Source organism: Phaseolus vulgaris, chromosome 11, assembly GCF_051622355.1.
Source record: "Phaseolus vulgaris cultivar YP4 chromosome 11, ASM5162235v1, whole genome shotgun sequence".
In the NCBI taxonomy this organism is placed as follows: domain Eukaryota; kingdom Viridiplantae; phylum Streptophyta; class Magnoliopsida; order Fabales; family Fabaceae; genus Phaseolus; species Phaseolus vulgaris.
Genome location: NC_143508.1, coordinates 31,380,551 through 31,404,210, shown reverse-complemented (window position 1 = coordinate 31,404,210; position 23,660 = coordinate 31,380,551). Strand labels below are relative to the sequence as shown.

The 23,660-nt window shown below is 34.9% G+C and overlaps 1 protein-coding gene across 2 annotated transcripts; it reads right to left on the bottom strand.

Moving 5' to 3' along the window:
• Positions 1 to 12,939: 12,939 nt before the first annotated feature.
• On the bottom strand, positions 12,940 to 19,616 carry LOC137818387 (phosphoenolpyruvate carboxylase). 2 transcript variants are annotated; one of them, XM_068621792.2, is made up of 10 exons: positions 18,954 to 19,616; positions 17,902 to 18,296; positions 17,602 to 17,686; positions 16,654 to 16,876; positions 16,300 to 16,403; positions 16,120 to 16,207; positions 15,759 to 15,913; positions 14,229 to 15,227; positions 13,483 to 13,869; positions 12,940 to 13,405 (listed from the first exon to the last, which is right to left on the bottom strand). In XM_068621792.2, exons 1-10 carry the CDS (start codon positions 19,119 to 19,121, stop codon positions 13,109 to 13,111), a joined length of 2,901 nt encoding a protein of 966 aa, XP_068477893.2. In that variant the 5' UTR covers positions 19,122 to 19,616; the 3' UTR covers positions 12,940 to 13,108. The 2 variants fall into 2 exon arrangements, with proteins under 2 accessions (XP_068477893.2, XP_090153374.1); XM_090297248.1 differs by lacking the exon at positions 18,954 to 19,616 and having other exon boundaries at positions 17,902 to 18,242.
• Between the last annotated feature and the right edge of the window lie 4,044 nt (positions 19,617 to 23,660).

The following is a 23,660-nucleotide window of genomic DNA, read 5'->3' as shown; positions in this document are numbered from 1 at the left end:
TGGTGTTAGAATCCAAGTGACAATGAGAGCCAACAACCTTTCATTCAATTTCAACCCTCCAATAGAACAAGTTCTTACTTGTGCATGAGGATTCTTCAAACAACTTTTATAATATTGAATCTTGTTGAAGTCTTCCACCACACCAATGTTCCCTTTGTTGATTCTCAAACCAACACACTTTAAGCCAGTCACAGCAGCCCATACTTCATGAGTAATCTCCATATCCACACCTTTGACATGAGAAACAAGATTGTTACCTTCAAACTTTAAATTGGTGTAGAAAACCCGAATAAGATCCGGATAGATGTTCCATTTCATCTTTAAGAACCTCTTTAGCAGTTGTTCTTTGAGTAGTCTTCTCACATCATCCAGCTTTTGACTCTTCAACTAGCTAAAAGAGACAACTTTTGGATTGTTTATCACTTTTCTACTTGTTTCAAAGCGATACTTCTCAATCAATTCATTGTCTCCTGAAAACCAGCCTTCAATACGCCCTCTTAATCTTATAGCTCTGATTTTAATCCTTTTTTATGATGGAGGAATGGAATCCATGAAACCAGAATGAGAGAAATTAGAGAAAACAGAGGAAGATATGAGATGCAGCAAGAGATATGCCAATGGGTTGTTTTTGTGAAGAAAAACAGTTGCAGAGGGTTTTATAGCAAAACAAAATTCTTCTTTGATACCTTGGTTGTAGAGGGTTTCATTCTTCAAGAAAAAATAATCTGGTCCAAGCTTTACACAGAACCACGTCATCCCTTACCAGAAAATCATATGGTCAGCACATGTGGATTTGACTAGTCATAAAGGCACTTGAATTTCCAAGATATGGAATATATTCCTTTTATGACAAGAAGTAACTTTCTCCTGAACCAAATCAGACCTCATGACTGCTTTATTGACTCATAATCCCTTTTTTAAAAAGAAATCTGTAAAAGATAGAATGCATAAAGAAATTAAATCAATTTTATGCAGTGCTGTCAGAGAATAAACAATCGGTTGTTTCGAGGAAACAATCGGTTGTTTTTCTGAAGCAATAACAAGTTTAAATATTAAAAACAGAGAAGAATCAAAATGAAATTGTACATGTATAACTCTTAATAGATGAAGATTTTAGCATGGATTAATAACACAAAAAACAAAGACAAAGAAAGTCTTATCCTTTTTGTCATGGAGTCCCTTCGTGAGTCATTATTTCATGATCAAGAAGGCTTCTTTTTGGCTTTCAAGAGGACTTAAGCTGGTACAAAACCTTAAGTCAATTCCAGACAAAATCCTTTTCTTCCAAAAGCTTGATCTGATAACTCAAGAGCCCATGCTTCTTTTAGTATCCCTACAACACAATAAATTCAAGCAACAAGATTTGGTCCCCTTACAAATGTGGGTCCTTTTTATTCACCTTTATCACTGGAAACTTCATAACCTTTGGGAATCCATCTCATAATACCTTTAGGAACAGAATATTTCCTAATTTTACATAATCTGACTGAGTGGCCTCTCTTCATGTAGTAAAAACATGTAACAACCGGTTGTTTCGATCTTTCAATCGGTTGTTTTTCTGGCACTTTTGAAAAGGCTTTGAAATCCCATTTTTCTTGTTTTGAGGATTAAACCCCAAACCAGATTTTCCAAAAACACATTTTTGGGATGCCAAGACAGTTTCAAAGTTGGATTTACCCTTTGAAAGTTTATCCACAGTTCCTACAAGATAGTGGACTTTACTCTAAAGAGTTTTACATTTTTCACAAGCTTTTGAGTCACACAAGCAAGAAGATTTTTTGCAATGCATTTCAACATTTTCAAGATTAGTTTTTGAATTTTCCAATTCTTCTTCAAGAGTCTTGACTCTATTTTCAAGCCAGTTATTCAACCCTTTCAATCGGTTGTTTAAGAGAGCCAATTGATTAGCTTCTTCATGAGTTTCTTTAAAAGCTTGAAGCAATTGACTATAGTTTTCAGCATTTAAGGAGGCACAAGAACTTACATTGCTTGAGCTGCTTGAATCATCACTCCTTCAGCCATCAAACACAGATTGGCTTTTTCATCTTCACTTGATGAGGAGCTTGATGAAGAGACTTCATTTTCATCCCAAGCAATATAGGCTCTTTTTTATTTCCTTTTCTTTTCCTTATTGCTTGACTTCTTTTCCTTGCCTTATTTGTTTGTGCAATCAGCTTTTATATGCCCCTGTTCTCCACAACCAAATCAAGTGTAGTTGTTAGAATTGAAATCACTAATTTTCATATTTCCATACCTTTCTTTGTTGGATTCCTTGTTGCGGTTTCTCTTCAAGAATTTGCTAAACTTTTTGGACAGCAAACTAAGATTTTCTTCCTCACTTTCATCACTTGAGTCTTGCTTATTCTTGTGCTTGTAAGCTTTCAAGGAAATGTTCCTTACATGTTTGTCTTCACTTTCTTGAACATTTAGTCTATTCATCTCCAACTCATGTTCTTTAAGCTTTTCAAACAAGGAGGTTGTTGTCAAAGATGTCAAGTCCTTTGATTCTGAGATAGCCGTGACTTTCGGTTGCCAAGATCTATCAAGACACTTGAGAATCTTGATGTTCAACTCCTATTTGTCAAAGATTTCTCCAAGACTCATTAGATGATTGACAATGTGAGTGAATCTCTTTTGTACTTTAGCAATTGATTCTCCTTTGAGCATTCTGAACATCTCATACTCTTGTATTAGAGTATGTTTCCTTGCTCTTTTCACATCATTTTTTCCTTCATGGGTGACCTCTAGAGTATCCCACATTTCCTTAGCAGATGCACATTGTGAGATCCTGAATTCATCAGAGTTCAAAGCAGAGGTTATGATATTCTTGGCAATGCAATCAAACTTGGCCTTTTTATTTTCAGCATCAGTCCATTGGGATCATGGTTTTTCAATAGAAGATCCATCCTTTTCAAATTTAGGAATAAAATGGCCATTTTCAATTGCATCCCAAATTCCTTTATCAAGACATTCAACAAAGATTTTCATTCTAACCTTCCAAAACTGATAATTCAAACCACAAAACAAAGGTGGCATGTTAATTGAGGCTAGGAGCGTCTAGGACAAGAAGACCAAGCTAGGAGCGTCTAGGACAAGAAGACCAAGCTAGGAGCGTCTAGGACAAGCTAGGAGCGTCTAGGACAAGAAGACTTACTTGGATCAAGCTATGAATGGGAGAGTGGCATACTAGCACATATTCCGTGAAGGCCCAACAAGTGTAGTTTAGCTTTAATTGGGGTGTAAATAGCATAGCCATGTGGACAAATGTTTATTTTTCTGCACATTAGAATTAAGGAGTAGTTAACCTTGATTAGCTAAAGGTTTCTAGAAGCCTTCACTAATCAAGGGACGGTTTTATGAAGCCATGTGCACCCATGTGCTCCATGTGCCCATGTGCCTCCACATTTCCATTTCATTTTGCTTACATTTCATGTGCACTTAGCTTAACATTTACGGCCTCCTTAGCCTATAAAAGGAGATGCCTAGCACTTGTATTTGAAAGATTAATGAGAGTAATGTTATGCTGCCAATTTAGTGCCATACATTGCCTTTGCCTAGTTTGTAGGACCTAATCTTCATCTTCACCATCTATCAAAGGGCTAGCCGAACCTCCCTTCTTCCATACTCTTCATGCACCTTCAAGGTCACCACAACTCCTAGGAGGACCTTGCCCATTTCATACATAAGCTTCCGCACCATTTTTCACAAACATCCAAGAAGAGCTCCATGAGAATGCCATCATTTGGTATCTAGAGCATAGGTTCTTCAAAGATGAGTATCTCTTGGTCATTTTCTTTTTGAGTTCTTCTTTAATCCGTATTGTTCTTCATATTCCATATTGTCTTGCTGTTTTTTAATTTTTTTTCTTTGAATTGGTGTGCTGTTTGGAAATTCCAATCGGTGCATCTTGTTCAATTGTTCTTGAGCAATCTTTGTGCAATTTTTGGTAGGTCTCCATATAGTTTGTGTTGCTATTTTATTTTAGGAATTTTATTTGGTTCATTTTATGTTCATTTGAGTATTTTAATTTCTGAATCTATATGTGTTTTGTCTAGTCATGTTCTTCCAAAATGTCATCAAATCATAGTAGTACTTTGTTTGGCTTATTTGTTTCTTGATTTTGTTCTAAATGTTTGGTTTGAATCTGCTGTGTTTTTTATCCTTTGGTGCCTTTTATTTTTAGCTTGAGTTCATCTTTGTGTTTAGATCTACACAAATTCCTTTTCACCAATTCCATTGTGTTTGTCTTTTGGTATCTTGCTGGTTTTTTTTTCCTGTTTTTTACAGAATCCCCTGTTTTGCATAACTCTGTGCTGGCTGTTTTGCTTAAGAAAATTATTTTCCCACATAGGAAATTTCTGATTCTCTGGATTATTCAAGATTGAGGTGTTACAGAAAAGACAAAAAAAGAATCAGTTCAAAAGAGTCAACAGAAAAAAAAATGATAAATATTATAAAAACAGTATGCAAATCTGGCGCTACAGTTGGCGTAACTGAACACTGATTTTAGAAAATTTATTAAAAAGAAATGGTTTATGCGTTTGGAGTGAAACCAACGCCAGAATTTAGTTGAGATCTTGAATTATTTGCATATAAATTTTCAGAAGCAAATCTTAAAAGGGCAGCTCAGCATAAATCGGGGAAAGTCACGCTTTCTGGCCCACAACAATTATTTCAGTGGTGCTGTTTTTTATTTTGAAATCAATTCTAGTGCTATTCTTAGGATCCATTTTGTGTGTCTACCTTTCTTTGAGTACCTTTATTTGCTTGTCTAATATTTCTTTGGAACTCTTTCTAGTTGTCACATTTAATTCCTTTTGTGTGGTACTGTTTTTCCAATTAATTTGTTTCTTGCTTTAATTCTTTGGCCTCTAAATTTGGTGTTGGATTGTTTTCCAATTGGTGCTTATTTGAGTGGAAATTTGACTTGAGTGAGGTCTAGTTTACTTGATAGGTGCTGGATTGGAGAATTAATTCCCTAATTCTAAGAGGAACAAAGGCAAGGGCAGAAACAAATACCTACCAAAAACACCACAAACATTTGGAAGGCCCAACAAAGCAAAGACAACCAAGGAAGTGCCAATAGAAAAAAAAAGATCAACAAAGAAAGTTTCATTTATTTTCTTTGCAACTTAATTTTTGTTAATTACTTCTTTAATTACGCAATTAGACGGTGAGTGTGTCTTCAAGGGCTCCAAGTGTCCAAGAAGTCTCACCTAGGGCCGATTAGTGTAGAACTATCTAGTTTAGCAATTGTTAATTGTTTTAATTGCATCTCTTTGCTTTAGATAGTTACGTTTTTAATTATCTTGTATTGCTTAAAGCTTGGTTAATTAGCTAGTTCGCATTGTTTTCTTGCATTAAAATTTTGATTTCTCCAACTTAATTGTGTTTTAAGTGATTTACTAAGAGAAAGCTTTGTGTGAAGACATCAAGGGATAGTTTTTGGCTAAGGCAAGGCTTGGTATTTAAGTAGTCCACTGTGACTCACCTCCCTTACCTGGAAGACTACCTTCTTTGACTTCCCTAAATTTTCTCAAAGTAAAATACTTCTACACACAAAGCTCTAATCATGTCTTCTCATTCTTCAAAGTTTATGGAAAGTGATATGAAATCCATCAAATCCCTTTTGAAACAACTTTCCAAAGATATTCAATCAATTTCATCTAAACAATTGGAGAATGAGGCCAAAACTAATAAACTGACTAAAGCAAAGGATGAGAAGTCTCAATTTTCAAAAAAATTACATTCTCATGCATTTAGCTCTAAACATCATGATTATCTTGGGGAAGAAAGTCTTAGGACAAATGAATATCATCAACCATCCCCTAGGAGTGCTAGAAAAGAGAGACAAGAAAACCTAAAGGAAGCTAAGGTAGAGCTACCTCATTTATATGGAAAAGAAGATGTAGAAACATATCTATATTGGGAGATGAGGGTAGAGCAATTGTTTGCTTACAACCATGTGAGTGAAGAAAAGCAAGTACCCTTAGCTACCTTAAGTTTTCAATGTGATGCTATGTATTGGTGGAATGCCCTAAAAAGAGAGAGACATCTCCACAAGGACCCTCCCATTACATCTTGGAATGACCTTAGGGGAGCCTTGAGATGTCGCCATATTCCCTCACATTACAATAGGAAGTTGATGGACAAGCTCCAAAGACTTCATCAAAAAGATATGAGTGTAGAAGAATATTGGTAAAAGATGATATCATATATTGAGAGGGCAAGGATTAACGAGGACAACCATACCACCATAGCTAGGTTTCTAAGTGGTCTCAAACTTGAGATAAGAAACAAAGTTGAACTTTTACCTTATAGAGATTTAAATGACTTGATTCAACTTAGCATTAAAGTTGAAAAACAAATTTTGAGAAAACAATCAAGTCAAAAACAAAGTTCATACTATGTATCTTATGACAAGGATGAGTTCCATAGAGGGGAAGAACATATACAAGAACCATCTCTAGAACTTTCCCAAAACCTAACCAAGCATATCTCTCACACTCAAGCTAGAGAAATGCCATGTTTAGAATACCTTGGCAATGATCAATTAGCATCTCAAAGTTCCAATGAAAGATCTATGATCTTAAGGGACAAAGATGAGAATAGTAGCCAAGAAAAAGAAGCTAGTAAGAGTGATGAAAATGTAAGAATAGAAAAGAAAGAGAACCTTGTGAAACAAAAGGAGTAGGAGAAGAGTGTTCCTTCCCACAAGGTCATTCAACAAGGCAAGCACATTGAAAATACCCTTGAAAACATGCTTCTTGTTGAACAACCTAGCCTTACCTCTTGTAAAGGAACACTTGCAAGCATGAGCAAAAAAGAAGAGTCTTTAAAAGAAGCTTGCATAGATAAAGATAAAGTAGATTATTTCTCATATGTGCTAGGATATCACTAAGTGAATGTCAAGTTATCTATAAGCATCTACCAACACAATTTTTTATGTGAAGTAGTGCCTAAAGAAACTTGTCATGTCTTATTGAGACAACCATTGCAAAGTGTACAAATTTTCATAAACAATGGTTGTAACAACGAAACTATCTTTACACATAAGAGAAAAAGTCTTCATGAAGGAGAACTCATGGGTCAAATTAGAGTTGATAAAACTCTAGAGCTTTTAAAAGGAAAACTTTTGTCACCCATGAGAAAAGAGGTTCAAAGGCATTACCTTAGGTACAATTCTTGTTTTAAAACTACACCTAAGGCAATGTCTCAAGAACTCTATACTCCTTCCCCTTTTGTAAATGATCCTTCGGAAGACACAAATTTCATTTTAGAGCTTCCTAGGACAACAAAAGGTTTTGATTCGATTTTCATGGATAAACTTTTCTCTAGAGAAGTGCTACATCTTCATGGTTTATCCTCAAGCATAGTGTTGGATAGAGCTCCAAATTTCGCAAACCATGATTTGAGGATTCTATTTGGAAAACTTGCAACTAAGTTGTACACTTTAAATTCTTATCATCCTCAAAGGCATGGTCAAAATACATTTGAAAATCTAGCTCCTTCTACTATGTCTAGAATAATCATAAAAGACAAACAAAACTCTAGAGATGAGCATACACACCATAAAGTAGTTCACAAAACTACTTATAATTCTACTTTTGAGGTCATATGTGGGCTAAATCATCTTTCTCCTTTTAAGTTGTTACCATCTTCTATAGAATTTATGCCTAAAGAGAAAGTAACCACAAATGAACATTTTCAAATAAATGAGATGATTATAGAACACATACAACCATCAAAAGAGAAATATTGTGAAAAGTTGCCAAAAACAAAGGAAAACCAAAAATGGCAACTTAGTGAAATAAATTTTCAAACTAACACCTCTGCTTTATTTGATGATTTTCGTAGGTATAAGTTTGACCCGGGAGGGCAATCCTAGTTCTCAAAGCAAGAGGCTGCTATCCGAGATCCAATCTGAATATCTGAGGATAGATCTTCTCAAGAAGGAGGAGATGATGGACACCATCCAGCCACAACCATTCCCCTAGGAAGCAAAAACATTGGATTTGAGGACAAATCCTTTTCAAGAGGGAGGGGATGATGGAAGAGGGCCAAGCACAACCTTCCATGAAAGGCAAGAGCCAAGTCAAGAGCGTCTAAGATCAAGCTAGGAGCGTCTAAGACCAAGCTAGGAGCGTCTAAGACAAGCTAGGAGCGTCTAGGACAAGAAGACCAAGCTAGGAGCGTCTAGGACAAGCTAGGAGCGTCTAGGACAAGAAGACTTACTTGGATCAAGCTATGAATGGGAGAGTGGCATACTAGCACATATTCCGTGAAGGCCCAACAAGTGTAGTTTAGCTTTAATTGGGGTGTAAATAGCATAGCCATGTGGACAAATGTTTATTTTTCTGCACATTAGAATTAAGGAGGAGTTAACCTTGATTAGCTAAAGGTTTCTAGAAGCCTTCACTAATCAATGGACGGTTTTATGAAGCCATGTGCACCCATGTGCTCCATGTGCCCATGTGCCTCCACATTTCCATTTCATTTTGCTTATATTTCATGTGCACTTAGCTTAACATTTACGGCCTCCTTAGCCTATAAAAGGAGATGCCTAGCACTTGTATTTGAAAGATTAATGAGAGTAATGTTATGCTGCCAATTTAGTGCCATACATTGCCTTTGCCTAGTTTGTAGGACCTAATCTTCATCTTCACCATCTATCAAAGGGCTGGCCGAACCTCCCTTCTTCCATACTCTTCATGCACCTTCAAGGTCACCACAACTCCTAGGAGGACCTTGCCCATTTCATACATAAGCTTCCGCACCATTTTTCACAAACATCCAAGAAGAGCTCCATGAGAATGCCATCAGGAATCCTCCAAGTAGGAGGTGATGTCGACGTCCTAGTCCCAAAGGCCTCTCCTTCTTGAGCTCTCTGCACCCCCTTCAAGAGGACACGAGGTGGTTGGAAGGACGTGGGAAGGATGCAGAAGAGGAGTAGCGTTTGAAGCTCCCTGGCCTCGAGAAGGAGAAGGAATCGGGCTAGTGGCACGAGCAGCTCTCCCTCTTTTCCTGGTGAAGACAAAGCCTGAGGCAGTGTCCTCGTCGTCCTCGGAAGAAGTAGAGGCAACCGCCGCCTTCAGTGGCAAATGGCTGGCCATCTTTGCCTTCGTAGCCAGTTTCAGCAAGTCCTCCTTGTTAAAACGAGCCAACATCCTATCTGCAAGGAAGACACGAGAAAGATTGGTTACATTACGCAAGCAAAAAATTTATTCTCTAAGGTTAAAGGGGAAAAAGTGTACCGGTGTAACTCTTTAAAGAGTCCAGGTCAAATTCGTTGGCCAAGAGTTAGGCAGTATAGAAGGCAACTGGGAGGCTTGTGAAAAATTTGCAAACCTCCTGATCAGCAGGAGCTAATTTGTCTAGGCGACGAGCAACCTTGAAGTTGGGTTTTTCAGTCCAGTATAGGAGAAACCCATCTAGAAGAGCTGAAAAAAAGAACCCAACATGCATTCAAGAACTCATACGACAGCATATGATTAATCAGTATCAAGCATAAGCATAAATGGATGAAAACTGAATGGTCCTAGGCAGAGCATGCGTTCGTGAAAGGTAAATAGTTGAGATGAGAAAAAGGAGTACCTTTTGTGGTTAGAAGAAGGAAAACTTGGAGAAATGAGAAGGAATGTGTGAGGAGGTCTGAACAATAAGAAGGAAAGGTGCAAGTTTTGAAGGGCTTTAGGGGTTTTAGTGTTTCTGAAACAAAGTTTTGAAAGAAGAGGGAATTTGAAACAGTTGAGTTTCGCTGCAACTAAGGCTAGGACACGTGTGCATGTGGGGGCCACGTACAGTAAGATGTCACTTCAAAGACGCTTTGTGCGTCGCGTCCCACCTACCTCTGGGAAATGGTCACGTCAGCAACCAAGGGTACTCAAGAGACTCTTCACTTAGCCAAGCTCAGCTTGAGCCTTGGAGGCTTATGTACTGACCAGTACTCGGTTCTCAGTAGTATTTTCATATGCTCAGTTATTTTGTGGAGTGGGAGGTTAGCTCGGTCGTTGGGCCTGGGTGAGACTTGTGCGGATGGCCTTTTTTCAGGGTAGGCCCAAAGCGCGCGGTAGGGTCGTTACGCAAAGTAATTTCATATATACACCTGCTTATGGATATGTTTGGGACGGTGAATATAATATTGTTGTTATTTTGCATGTTGTGAGTATGTGGAAATATTTTCTATTGCATGTTTTTGTTGCATATCTATTACACGTGACTAGTTGCTATTAACCCTATTAAGGTAGGGGGATGCATTGGTAACAGAAGGTGGGCCTACGAATGGCACCTGAAGATCATTGGTGCCTGTGGCAGGTGGTTTTTCTATTAGAGATAAAAGATTAATGTGCTTAGTATATTTTCAGTTAAGATTTGCTTATCTCCAGGGAGAGTGGTTGCATGTTGCATGTGCGACAATAAAAGGAGAGTAAGTCTCCAGGTAAAGGTACGTTGTTTTTTATACACTTTTTTAACTAGTTACTTTTGGTAAGCCCTAGCTGACTTGATCGTCGGAGTGTAATCAACAAGTAGGGCGTGCTCTGTCTCAACAGAGCCTTATTCTAGTGCGACAAGGAGATGCAGAATCAATTCCAGAAGAGGTAGATACAGAAGGGGTTATTCAACCTGAAGTCAACGGCAAGAACAATAGGTATAGATTATATGTTTGTATTGTTAATCTAGGATAATAGGTGTATGACGTAATTAATTGGTCTTATAAAATTTCTCTCACAAAAAATATTTATTTAAACACATTTCCTAATTAAAGATATATATTATCAAACCGAAATATGTACAACATTTAATATTTATAAATCTCATTCACCACTTTCAACTATTTTTTTAAATTATTTGTTTTACCATTTTTGTGTGTATGCATTTATTATTATATTTTTTTATAATTATTATTAACGATACCTTATAATTAATACGAAATTAATTAGTTAATATACATTATAAAATGATGATGCTAATATTAATTAATTTAATAAAAAATTGAATTTTAATTTTTCAAAAGTAATTATTTATTAAAAATAAATTTTAATTATTTATTATAATTGGTACTAATGATAGTAATCGAAAAATGAGAAATTAAAATTGTATTTCTTATAGTTGGTACTAATGATATCTTATGGTTAATATGTAATTAATTAGTCAATAGCTTTAATAAAATGATACTCCTAAAATTAATTATTTTAAAATTTAATTTTAAAATTTTAACTTTTTAAAGTAATTATTTACTAAAAATAAACTATCCTATTAAAAAATTATAATAAATGGGTCATTTTTCTTCTCTAACTAAAAAATTACAAATTATCGATTTTACACGTGTATTATATAGAATATTAATATAAATATTATAAACTTATAATATATAAAAAATATATTATAATTTATAATGATGTTTATAAATTTATCATATATTAATTAAAAAAATATAATTATTATAAATTTATAATTTATATTAATACGATATACATAAGTTATGTTTATGATAAATTAAAATATTACAATATAAATTTATTTATAATTGATTTTATTAAATATAAATAAACATATATGATATTGATAAAAATCAAAAAAATAATACAATATTAATATTAAAAAAAGTCAATATTCATAATTAATTGATGAATTAGAATATTATAATATAAATTTATAGTTTTAATAAATACAAAATATATATATATATATATATATGTGATAATGATAAAAATAAATAAAAAATGTGAATATATATAACTTCTATATTCATATTTTGTATTTTATAAAATTTTGTTTTATCACTTATTTTTAAAATATAGCAAAACAATCCTTTATTTACTTTTTATTACTAAACATAATTATATATAAATGATAAAAATAAAAAATACTAATAGAAGATACCAGGATCTGTCCTCATCTAATACCATATTACAAAGTGAATTTTAAGTCTAACTCAATCCCATAAAACCAGCTCATGAGGTGAGGTTTGCACCCAGTTATATACAATGAAATGTCATCATCTTTAGTCGATGTGGGATCTCCAACAAAGTATTTGTTAGATTTCTAACAATTATAGTACAGTTCTAACACAATTTTAAAAAGGAAAAATACATTAATTTTCTAAAAATTCAAACTTTATTGTATAAATTGTTATTACGAGTATAAAAATAAGAAACAAATCCTTGTGAACCAGTTATGAAAGACATCTTTCTACTCCAAAAAATAATCTGGAACATACTTGTGCACATAAATCTTTATTGTCGATTTATATAATTCATAATTATATAATATATAGATCCGTGTACCCGTGTACTACATTTTAGAGATTTTACGTATCTCTGTGTCCATGTCGTGTCAGTGTCTATGTTGCATAGGTCACCACTAACTTTTCTTGCTTAATCTACTATCGGGTTTTTTTAAATTGCAATAAAGCAGTTTGTTTTTAAGAACATGTCAACATTTTATTGCAGATTTAACATTTCGATAAAATATACCATATTTAAAAAATATGGTAAAATATATGAGAAAAAAATTGGATAATAAAATTCGTGAAATCATGATAGAGGTAGATAATTTGTAAAATGGCCCTCTTCTTTCCTTTTTTAACTTGTCTATGCATCACACTACCTTATAAGAAAATAAGAGCAAAACTAAAATTTGATCGTTGAGAGGTGCAGAAAAGACTAGCACAGTGGTGCTAAAAGGTCAAACATTGGCACAGATTCAAATGGGTATTATCATTCATGAAATTTGTCACTTTTGGACCACATAGTGACAAATGCACCCTTTATGGTGAACCTCTGAAAGGTTTGTTCCCCATGTAATAGAATTTGAGAGCGTCGAGCACAAAGGGTACCTTGTTGCCCCACCGATTTTAAATTTCTAAAGCACTAATCCCTATGAGATGAACAGGGAAACTAAAAAGAAACACACAATATCAAAGAGAAGAAGAGAAAATGCAGTTAAAATCCAGGCATGCATAGGCCAATATCCCGTTTTATTGCATGAAAAAAGATAGATTAACTGTTATTTAGTGCTAGTTCACTTCTGTAGCCGACAACTTTTGGTTAAAATGTATCCAAAGCCACAAACCTACTTGCAAAGAAATGCAACAAAGCCACAAAGCTTAACCAGTGTTTTGCATTCCAGCAGCTATACCCTTCATTGTCAAAATAAGGGTATCCTCCAGACCAGGAGCATATTCACTGGTAGGGTTGAGTTTCACAAGCTCAGCAGCTGGGTTGCTTGATTCCATGTAGTCTTTGGACAAATGTGGCTTCAAGTTCACATGGTAGTCAGGATCACGGATACGCTTCAGTGTGTAGGCTTGCAGGACATTAAGGGTTGTGGTGTACGAATCACGAAGACGAAGTCTTTGCTTCAAGTAAGGATCTCCTTCAAGGAGATCTCTGTGTCCAGCAACCTACAAACAAGATGGTACCATCATAAATATCAAATAATAATATAGATATGAAGTCTACAGCAGTAATAATAAATTACCTGTAGGAGAAGCCTCTTGGTTTCTTCATACATAGACCTTAATCGCTCACCAAATGACCACAGTTCCTCTGTCACTAGGAGTTTGTCATAAAGGGCTGCAATCCCGGGGTCTCCCTTAGCGAACACCATCTCAACTAAGTCAATGGTGACCCTGAAGAAAGGCCATTGATTATACATATCTTGAAGCATTTGCAGATTCTTTGGATCCTTCTTAACTACATGCCTAAATGCTGCCCCAAAGCCAAGCCATACAGGCAGATGGAACCTTGTCTGAGTCCAAGCAAAGATCCATGGGATTGCACGGAGTGATTCAATTCCTCCACTTGGCTTTCTTTTTGATGGACGACTGCCAATGTTCATTCTTCCGTACTCCAACTCAGGAGTTGCCTGCGGTTTGCAATATTCAGTTATAAAGAAAATAAGTTGAGAAATTGCAAGAAAAATAGTTGACTTCAAAGGAAAGAGCAAATGTTTCTTAAATCATCAGATATATAATTGTATTCCAAATCAAGTTTTTGTAACTGATAATACTATATTTGCAAGATTCTGGGAAAAAATAAATGATAACCAGCAGCCATAAATGTTATTGACGAAATATTTTTAACATTAAGAATGTTTACATGAAGTTCATCTTGTATGGAAACAATATTAATGCAGTGTTGGTTAATTATGGCAATTAGGTTATCATTTGAACTGCTAGATTTCAAGGACATCTTTCTATACTGAAGTATTCAAAAATAACTTACACATCGGAAGTACTCAACGAAACGGGGTTCCTGGAAAACAATGGAGCGATACTCCTCTGTAGCAATGACAGCCATCTCATCCATGAGGGCACGCCATTCTGGTTTTGGTGCCACAGGAGGGTGCATTCCATGCTCAAGTGTAGCAGCAGTAAAGCGCTGAAGTGTTCTGAAGCACAAGTGCTCCTCTCCAAATGACTGTTCAATAACTTCGCCCTGCACTGTTACCCGAAGTGAGCCATGAATTGTATCTGGTGGCTGAGATAATATAGCAAGATGAGTGGGACCTCCTCCTCTTCCCACAGTCCCTCCTCTGCCATGGAACATTGTAAGCTTAACACCAAAGTCTTTTGCAACCTTTATGAGTTCCTCTTGAGCCTTGTACAGTGCCCAGGCAGCAGAGAGACGGCCAGCATCTTTTCCTGAGTCTGAGTACCCTATCATAACTTCTTGTTTCCCATTGATACGGTCTCTGTACCAATCTACAGAGAATAAGCGGGCCAGTGCAGCAGGAGCAGCCTCAAGATCAGCAAGCTTTTCAAACAATGGGACAACCCTTAATGGCTGCTTAACATGACATTCACGTTGTAAAAGTTCGACAGCAAGAACATCAGATGGAGCTGTTGCCATTGAGATGATATAAGCACCAAAGCTGTCTGAAGGAAGTTCAGCAATGACATGGAAGGTTTCCAATACATCAGCAATTTCATCTGTTTTAGGAAGGTCGGGACCGAAGAGAGGGCGCTTTCCACTGAGTTCAGATAGCAACCATTCCTGCTTGCGTTCCTCTGACCATTCTCGATAAGATCCAATCTCCAAGTGCCTTGTAATAGCATCCATAACATCAGTGTGCCGATCGGATTCTTGACGGATATCAAGCCTTACAAGTGAAAGCCCAAATGTGGAAACTTGGCGCAAGAAATCAAGAAGGCTTCCATCAGCTATTGGTTGGTCACCACAAGCACACAGCGACCTATAACACAATTCAAGAGGCTCCAGGAACTACAAGAAAAAATTGGAGGTTATATGGTTTATATATAATATATTAAATTACTTATCACGATTATTCTGAAAACTCATAATCTTGCATTTTCAGAGTTGTGGACTTGATGATGTTTGAACCAAATTAGTAAGAAATTAGAGTTGAGAGAAGAAACGTTGTCAACTTAACAGATATTTACTACAACTATTAGCAACACACAATTCTCCAAGTGGTTTGAAAATGATCCTCTTTAAACTTTTAGAGGGATCAACCAAACCTAATACATGTCAGTATTCCCTTAATCAAGAAGTGAAACAGTTCATAAGGATGGGAAATTTAGCACTGCTACTAACATGAACATCAAAGAATGAACTAGTCATATTTGTATGGCTTGCGAAAATGGCAAGAAATTCAGAGTGTTAAAAAATGAACATAATCTAAAGCCAAAGATTGGAAGCAATAATGAGTCACTTCAAAGCACTTCCTTATAGGTGAAAAAGTTCAATTATTTGTATCTCACAAAAGTTTATCAGACAATTTTCGGATGATACCTGTTCGACATTTGTGAAGGTCGTCTCCTCAGGGATTTCAGAGCTTCCATTGGCTAACAACTGCCGAGCACGTTCACGTGTATTATATAATTTGTCCCTTACATCACCGAGAATAACACGATATGGCTCATTTGGAGGAATCTGTTTCCAAAACTCTGGAGCAATAAATATTTATTATCATTCAATACTATTTACTAATCAAAAGATTCAATTCTAAATGAATCAACCAGTCCGAGAACCACCACATTAGTTTAGTATTGAAAATGAAATTTTCCTATCAATGTCATAGATTCCAGTAAAGAATATAAGTTTATTGATTGTAATTCAGATCAAAATGTTATCATTGCTACATGGTACACACCGATATAATGTTTTGCATCTCTCTTTGAGGAGGTAAGGAGTTCATCAGAACGAACACGTAGCTCATCATTGCAGCGCCACATAGACAACTGCCAGGAGCAAACAAGAAGCAAGATGTTAAAACACTAACCTTGATGCTAGAATAAAATAGATTATCTGTAATGACCAGTATATTTGATACCTCAAACATGAGATCCTCAATCTGAGAGAAGTACAAATTAGCAGCCATCATTCTAGCTAGCAAACACACATCCCTTGTAACTTCTGGAGTTACCCTGGGATTACCTGCAACACACATTAGGCAGATGGTAAGACAGTGATTAATACAACACGAGCCACATGCTCTGGAACTATTTGACACTGAAGATGATAGCTTAATGTAGAAAAAAAACTGAATAAGGAACATGAAAGTGTAAATATTTTGAATCTATACCAAATACATACTTCAGCCAAAAAATTCACGAATTTAACAAATAATACAGCATAAAAAGGAATATTTCCACTCATTAACTGCTTAGGAAGAAAAGAAAGATACCATCACGATCTCCTCCCATCCAAGAAGAAAATTGAATAACAGGGGCATTATGTGGAATACGTTCATTTATGCCAATGTTCTTCAAAGCTGTGTCAACTCGGCGCAAAAATTTTGGTATGCCTTTCCAGATGGTCTCATGAAAGTAGCTCATTCCTGCTCTCATCTCATCTTGAGGTGTAGGAGGGGTCCTTCGAATTTCATCTGTACGAAATGCAGCTTGAATCTGCATGAGAGAAACAATATTAGAGCCTTAGCCATACCAAAAGGATTGGCATATGGTCAAATGTAATTTTAATCACCAATTTGAAACCACAATAAAATTGAATCCTCGTTTTATAAAAGTCCGTCAATAGAATTCAAATCTAATTGAAAAATTAGAATAGAAAATTCAAACGGAAGAATCAAATCCTTAAAACTAGAGCTTTTCCGCTAACCAGCAACATAGACTGAATCAAAGCTAAAATATAATGAAAAATATTTTAAATAAGTAATTTGACCAACAATAAAAGATTAAGTATTTAATACTTTGATCTGATGTTGCACAGGTTGAAGCTAGATTAGATCATCGTAACTGTAATTATATAAAAGTTTATGCCAATTCTCAACCCATACACAAGATGGCAAATGCTTATGAAAACCAAAATGTTTTAATTTTGGATACCAAACGCATAAATCCACTCATTATGCAATGCTTCCCACAAAAATAAACATACAACACGCCTACCTCTGATTGTTTTAGCTGAACCAACAAAAATAATGTCACTACTTAATAAATCAAAAGGTTATGATGTCTAAACACCATGGAAATATCGATCTCAATTATGATGTTTACCTAAAATAAACATATAGGCAAAGTTGCATAATACTCTAAGTAAGAACCAACCATGTGGCTGTCATTAATGTCATCATATAAGTATATAGAATCAAGAACAATCAGCAGTTAGGTACCTCTCTTTGTAAAGCCTCATCAAGCTCCTGCTTATCATCTGGTGTTATGTCTTTAGCATACAATTGTGTCAAGCAATTCCTAATCCTGAAATAAAAGAAGGCAATTATTGTCAACTGAAAGATAAATGTTTAGTTATGAAAACAGCCCAAGTGGTAGAAATATAGGATTTCCCTTGTCAGGGATTAAATATCACTGGTTTTCAGCGCAGTAAATTAATAAATATCTAACAAATGGAGTACCGATTCACCTCCTCCGACCTACATTACAAAAATCATGATTGAAATAAGTAATGGACAAACCTGCCATGCTTTTGCAACAAAGATCTACGAACAGATTGAGTAGGATGAGCAGTTAGGACCAAATCTACAGTTTGGCTCTTCAAAGCATCAAAGATTTCTTGAGGGGTCTTTTTCAGTTGATTCACAAGCCTCTTGAAGGTCTCTTCAATATCTGACTCGGTGATAGCAGAATTCTCATCAATAAAATCACCCTTCTTCAATAACTTAATCCTTCTACGGTAAGCAATTTGAACTTCTTCAGCCAAGTTGGCCAAATTAAGCATATGAGCAAACGACTTGGAAATCACAATAGAATCCCCAGCGTCAAGACCAGTTAGCATGTTCCCAAGTTCCTCCAACTTCTGAGGGTTATTCTGCGCTTCATACTCAGCAGACAGCTCATAACAATCTTGAACCTAGTCAACATCAAATTACCAAAACCAATAAGCCACATCTATGCAGTGAAGAGGAAAAAACACAAGCCAGACTTTTTGTAGGCAAAGCCAATATCCAGGTACAATTGATTTGATTTACCAAAGCATGAATAGGTATTTCACTAAAAAATTAAAGGAGCATAATGACAAGAAACACAGAACAAAGAATTCGGGATTCATAAACTCACGAAACATAGTTCAAACCACCCATTCCAGAGGGCATACATAGCCCGGATCAAGAGGATCACTAGCAATTCAAAAGTAACTGCAGGGGAAAGCAGATTTAAATCCAAAGGAGCATAATGATTTTGAAACTTATTATTCGTTTTATATGTTAATTCGTAAATTTTATTTCTAATGATGCAGTTGAAAAATTCTTCTCTAGAGTCTCACCAAATTACCATTTTCAAATACCAAAAACCTTACCATTTCACAAAAAACAAACAGGGTTTCAGAAATCCGTCAAAATGAAGCCAAAGCTACCATCTTTTCGTCTACCATCTCATGAAAATTGAAATGGAGAATCACAAAACCATCACTATCGGGCCAAAAATAGGGTCTTATCATAAACCCCACAAAACTAAACCTAACAAAAACTTGAAAAGTGTAGTGTGGTGGGACTGAAGGCATGGCACTTACAGTTTCTCTAATATCACCCCCATGCAAATCCTGAAGAATGTCAAGGAAGCGGTCCAGCAATAAAGCATCGTACTCAACAAGCTTGTCATCATCAGAAACCTTACTTGGTACCAGCAACCTCAACTGAGCATCAATTGAAGCCATCTTCTCTAGGTTCCTTGTGGCCATCCTCTCTCTCTCTCTCTCTCTCTCGCTCTCTCTGTATATGTATATATATGTATCACACAACAGAACCAAACACAGCAGAATACACAATTTCAGTGGCTTTGCTTTTCACTCTGTGATTGAAAAGTGTTATACGAGAGTGATGCAATAATCTGGCAAAGAAAAAGGTGTCTCACGAGAGTGATGCAATGTGGTGGCCTGAAGATCAAAAGCAGAGAATTAAGGCAACAAAGGGTAAAGAGACTGAAAGAGATCTCGTAGGATCAAAGCTAATAGTTCTTCCTCCTATGATCTCTGCACGAAAAAGATTCACAAAAAGTGTAGAACTTCAACAAAAGCCAGGACACTGACTGAGAGAGAAAGAGAAGCATGGTTTGAGCTGCAGAGGACCTTGAATTTATAGAGAAAAATTATTACCAGGTCAGTTTTTTTCCTTTTAAATTAAGCGTGTTTGATTAAAGATTTAATCAATATTGAAATTAATGATGAAACTGTGATAACATTATCTTTTTTATCAAGTAACTGTTAATTTATTTATTAAATATTTATATCTATAATAAAGAAGAGGAAATTCTTTGTCGTATATATTTTATATTTCTATTTATTTTTAATTTTTGACTCATCCAAAATTATTTTTTGTATGCATGTTACATTTTTATCATTGTGAAAACTAAGTAAAAGAGGTAAATGTGGATACAGAGGCACAATCGTGTCTGTATTTCCACTAGTATATATAAAGGGGATTTCTCATTATAATCAGTTTTTTGTGTAAACAAATTTTTTCTAATTCTACCCTTATTTAATATATCTCATTTTATTTATATAATAGAATATTTTGTTATTTCATATGAATTACTTAAAAAAAATATTTTTTTATTTTTTAAATTAATATTAATGTGCACGTTTTTATATGACTGTCACACTCTTCCCTTAGTTCCTTATTTTAAGACAACAAAAAGAAGATACTCTCACACATTTTCACACCAAATTTCACATATAAAATAAAATAACTTTCACTTTTAATCACTACATGCACTCCATTTTTTTCTTTTCAATTTCGACTTATCCAAAATTATTTGTATGTATGTTACATTTCTATCATCGTGAAAATTGAATAAAATATGAAAATGTGGGTACACAGGCAATCGCGCCTGTGTTTTCACTAGTTATATATAAAGAGAATTCTTTTTTATAATCGTTTTTTTGGTGTTTTTCTGATTTTACCCTTATTTATTATTTCTCATTTTATTAGTACAATGAAATATTTTGTCATTTTATATGAATTACTTAAAAAATAAATTAATTTTTAATTTTTTAAATTAATGTTATGAGACAATTTTTATATGCAAACTAACTACCTACTATTCCCTTAATTCCTTATTTCAAGGCAACAACGGACAGAAAGAAAGAGAACATATTCTCACTATGCTCCATTCTTACATCAAATCTCACGTTTCAAATAACTTTCTCTCTCTCCACTCCATTACCAATCCCTCTCTCTGCTCCATTATCAACAACTCTTTTATTTGGTAAAAACATCATTCTTTTTGTATCTACCATCAAGTGAATCTTAAAAATTTAACGTAAACATCATCAGATTCTCCGATTACAAAACCACCAATGGAAAAAAAAAACTTGAAGAAAAATAAGAGAAACTCAAAGGTTGATTAATCAATTCATCATTTTTATTTTCTATATTATTTTTTGTTTTTTTAATTTCGACTCATTCAAAATTTATTTTAAAAAGAAACTAAGAGTGTTTTTTTTTAAAAATTAGGTTAATTTGATAAATTTGAAGAGAGGGTAGAATTTTAGTAGCTGCGTCCCACTCCAATGTAATAAAATCCGTTTTTATATAATTATAATTTATAATAAATAGATATTTTAAATCTATAAATATATTATGATTAAAAAATTATACTTTAAATTTACTGCAAATATTTTAAATTATAATGTAATATTACTGTTGATATTTTTTTTAAAATTAACGAGATTTGACTTAACAATAAAGATAAAAGATAACATATTGAAATAAATGGATAAAATCAATTTCATTCCACTCGTTTTATCTTTATATCCAAATTTTAATAGTTTCTATTAATAATCAATATATATATATATATATATATATATATATTAAATTATTTGTAATAAATTCAAAATATACTTTTTATTATTCAAAAGTGTTTATTTCTACCATTAATAAAAGGAATTTTTAACTTTTTTATATAAACCATTAATAAAAGATATTTTTTAAAATATAATTTATTTCTCTTATTGTGTTTGATATAATTTTAGTTCACTTATTTAAAATAAATATTTTTATTTTAAAAATAATTTTTCATTTGTTGTATATTTTTTCTATTCCTTACATGTTAATTAAGTAAATTGTTTTTCTCTTAAGTAAACATGTTAGGCATACAATTTATATAAATAAAAATAATATACATATAAAATTAAAATTATACAAAAATTAAATTAAATAGAAAAATAAATTTATTTTAAAATAAAATAATAAAATATAATTTAAACAAAATATAAGATCAAAAGTATATTTAGTTTATTTAGTTTATTTTGTTCACATGAATGGAATAATGAAAAAATCTGTGGTTGAAATTAAATATTGATTTGTGTGCAAATACTCAGGGCTACATTGATGTGTGATTTTCTAATTGGAGCAATTTTTTTTTCTTTTCTTGTTTGTCAATTTAGGTCCTTTTCTCCGTAAAGATTCAGTCTGTGTCAGTACAATACATTGCTCACCTGACACGTGTTCAAAAAGAGATAGTGCAACATAAACGGAATTCTTACGGGGTAATTGTTTTTTAATGAAATGTGAGCATGTGAAAAGAATTATGAATAAGGGGAAGTCGTGAGAATCTCGTATGACGTTGTGAAAAAAAAATGAAATATAATTACCTAGAACTGAAATAGATTTTGGTATTATTTTACTTTGATTTATATTTTTTTACAATAAAATTATGTTACGTTAATACGATTCTTTTATATTTATAATTTTTAAAAAATTAACCTTATTTCGTAAAAAAAGAGAAAAAATGTTCATATAAAAAAATCAATATAAATAAAAAAAATTAAAGATAAACAAATTATTTAAAAGAAAATTGTACCGCCCTGGTAGTCGGAAGTGATGACGTGGCATCCTGCTACAGTATAGGCGTGTTGGCAAAGCGCCAGGCTGGCAGAAGGGAAGGAAGTCGGGGGGCTCGTGAAGCCGCCAGTTATTAAGTTGGCGTGTTCCGATCTCCAGCATATCAGAATAGGCGATCACTGGGTTAAATACGAAGTCGCCAGATGTGAACTCGGGCGACCAAGCAGTTGGAGATCGCCGGAGAAAGCACATCGCCGAAGATAAAGGAGAAGCAAATTATGAAGGCGGCCGGCGAGACCACAGGGAAGGTGTATGAGAAAAGCCCACCAGTACGAGATGGAGAATAAGCTGTCGCCCAAGTGGACGGGACCGTTCAGAATAACCGAGGTGCTCGGGAACGGCGCCTACCGCTTAGAGACACTGGAAGGAGGGGCGATTCCTCGCACTTGGAACGCCACGCACTTGAAGTTGTATTACAGTTGAGAACTTTTGTAAGTAAAGACGAACACAAAGGTTATTTACGATGTTTCTGATAAAACAGTTTGAAGGGGGCACTCTTTTTTCCCTAAGGAGGGTTTTTAATGAGGCCACCCAATAAAAGAAGAGTTTACGAAGTATAAGGCGTTTTCAGATTGCATGTTTGCTATTTTCCAAAAGTTTTGAAGAAAGACCTTGTCACTTGTACGTGATTTAAGGCAAGTAAAGATATATCGCATGTTTTCTAAAAAGTTTTTAAGTCCTCATCGTTTTTCGGCGATTGGAGGCACCAGTTAAAGTTTTAAAGTCCTCATCGTCTTTCGGCGATCGGAGGCACCAGATGAAAGACCTCAACGCCCTCGTGCGTTCTGAGGCAAGATAAAGACCTCCTCGCCGTCGAGCGAGTGCAGGCGAGGAAGAGTAAAAAGTCCTCAGTGTTTCTAGGGGCGAGAAGATGTAACCCCTGGGGCAATGTAGAGGCACCAGTGAAAAGTCCTCCCTGTTTCTGGGGGCGAGAAGATGTAACCCCTGGGGCAATGTAGAGGCGAGTTAAAGACCTTCTTGCCTACATGTGAGCTTAGGCAAGATAAAATCCTTCTCGTCTCGAACGAGTTCAGGTATGGTGCAGAGGGTGGAAGAAGTTTGGAAGGTGGCTAAGGTAGGTTCGAAGAGAACGCCTAGTCAACCGGTCTTTTGTTCTGAAGTTCAGGGAGGTAAAGAAGGATCCCAAAAGGCAGTTCTCCCCCAGACAAAGGAACAATGGCCAAAGCATGAGGCTAGAAAGAAGCTGATATCACCAAGAGTCTTTGGCGATCGGGAAGAGTTCAAACAGCGACGAGAAGGTTAAAAGACCTGTTTGGTGAAGCAGGTCGAGTGGAGCGGTGTTTAAGCCAGTGACTGAGTTACAGTTCATTGCTTGAGGGATATTTTTACGATAAGGTTAATTGCCTTAAGGT

Coding starts and splice junctions, on each gene's coding strand:
- LOC137818387 (XM_068621792.2), bottom strand. CDS start 19,121: ATGGCCACAAGGAACCTAGAGAAGATGGCTTCAATTGATGCTCAGTTG. Junction 16,404..16,653: donor GATGGGAGGAGATCGTGATG/GTATCTTTCTTT, acceptor TGTGTGTTGCAG/GTAATCCCAGGGTAACTCCA. Junction 16,208..16,299: donor TTGAGGATCTCATGTTTGAG/GTATCAAATATA, acceptor TGCTCCTGGCAG/TTGTCTATGTGGCGCTGCAA.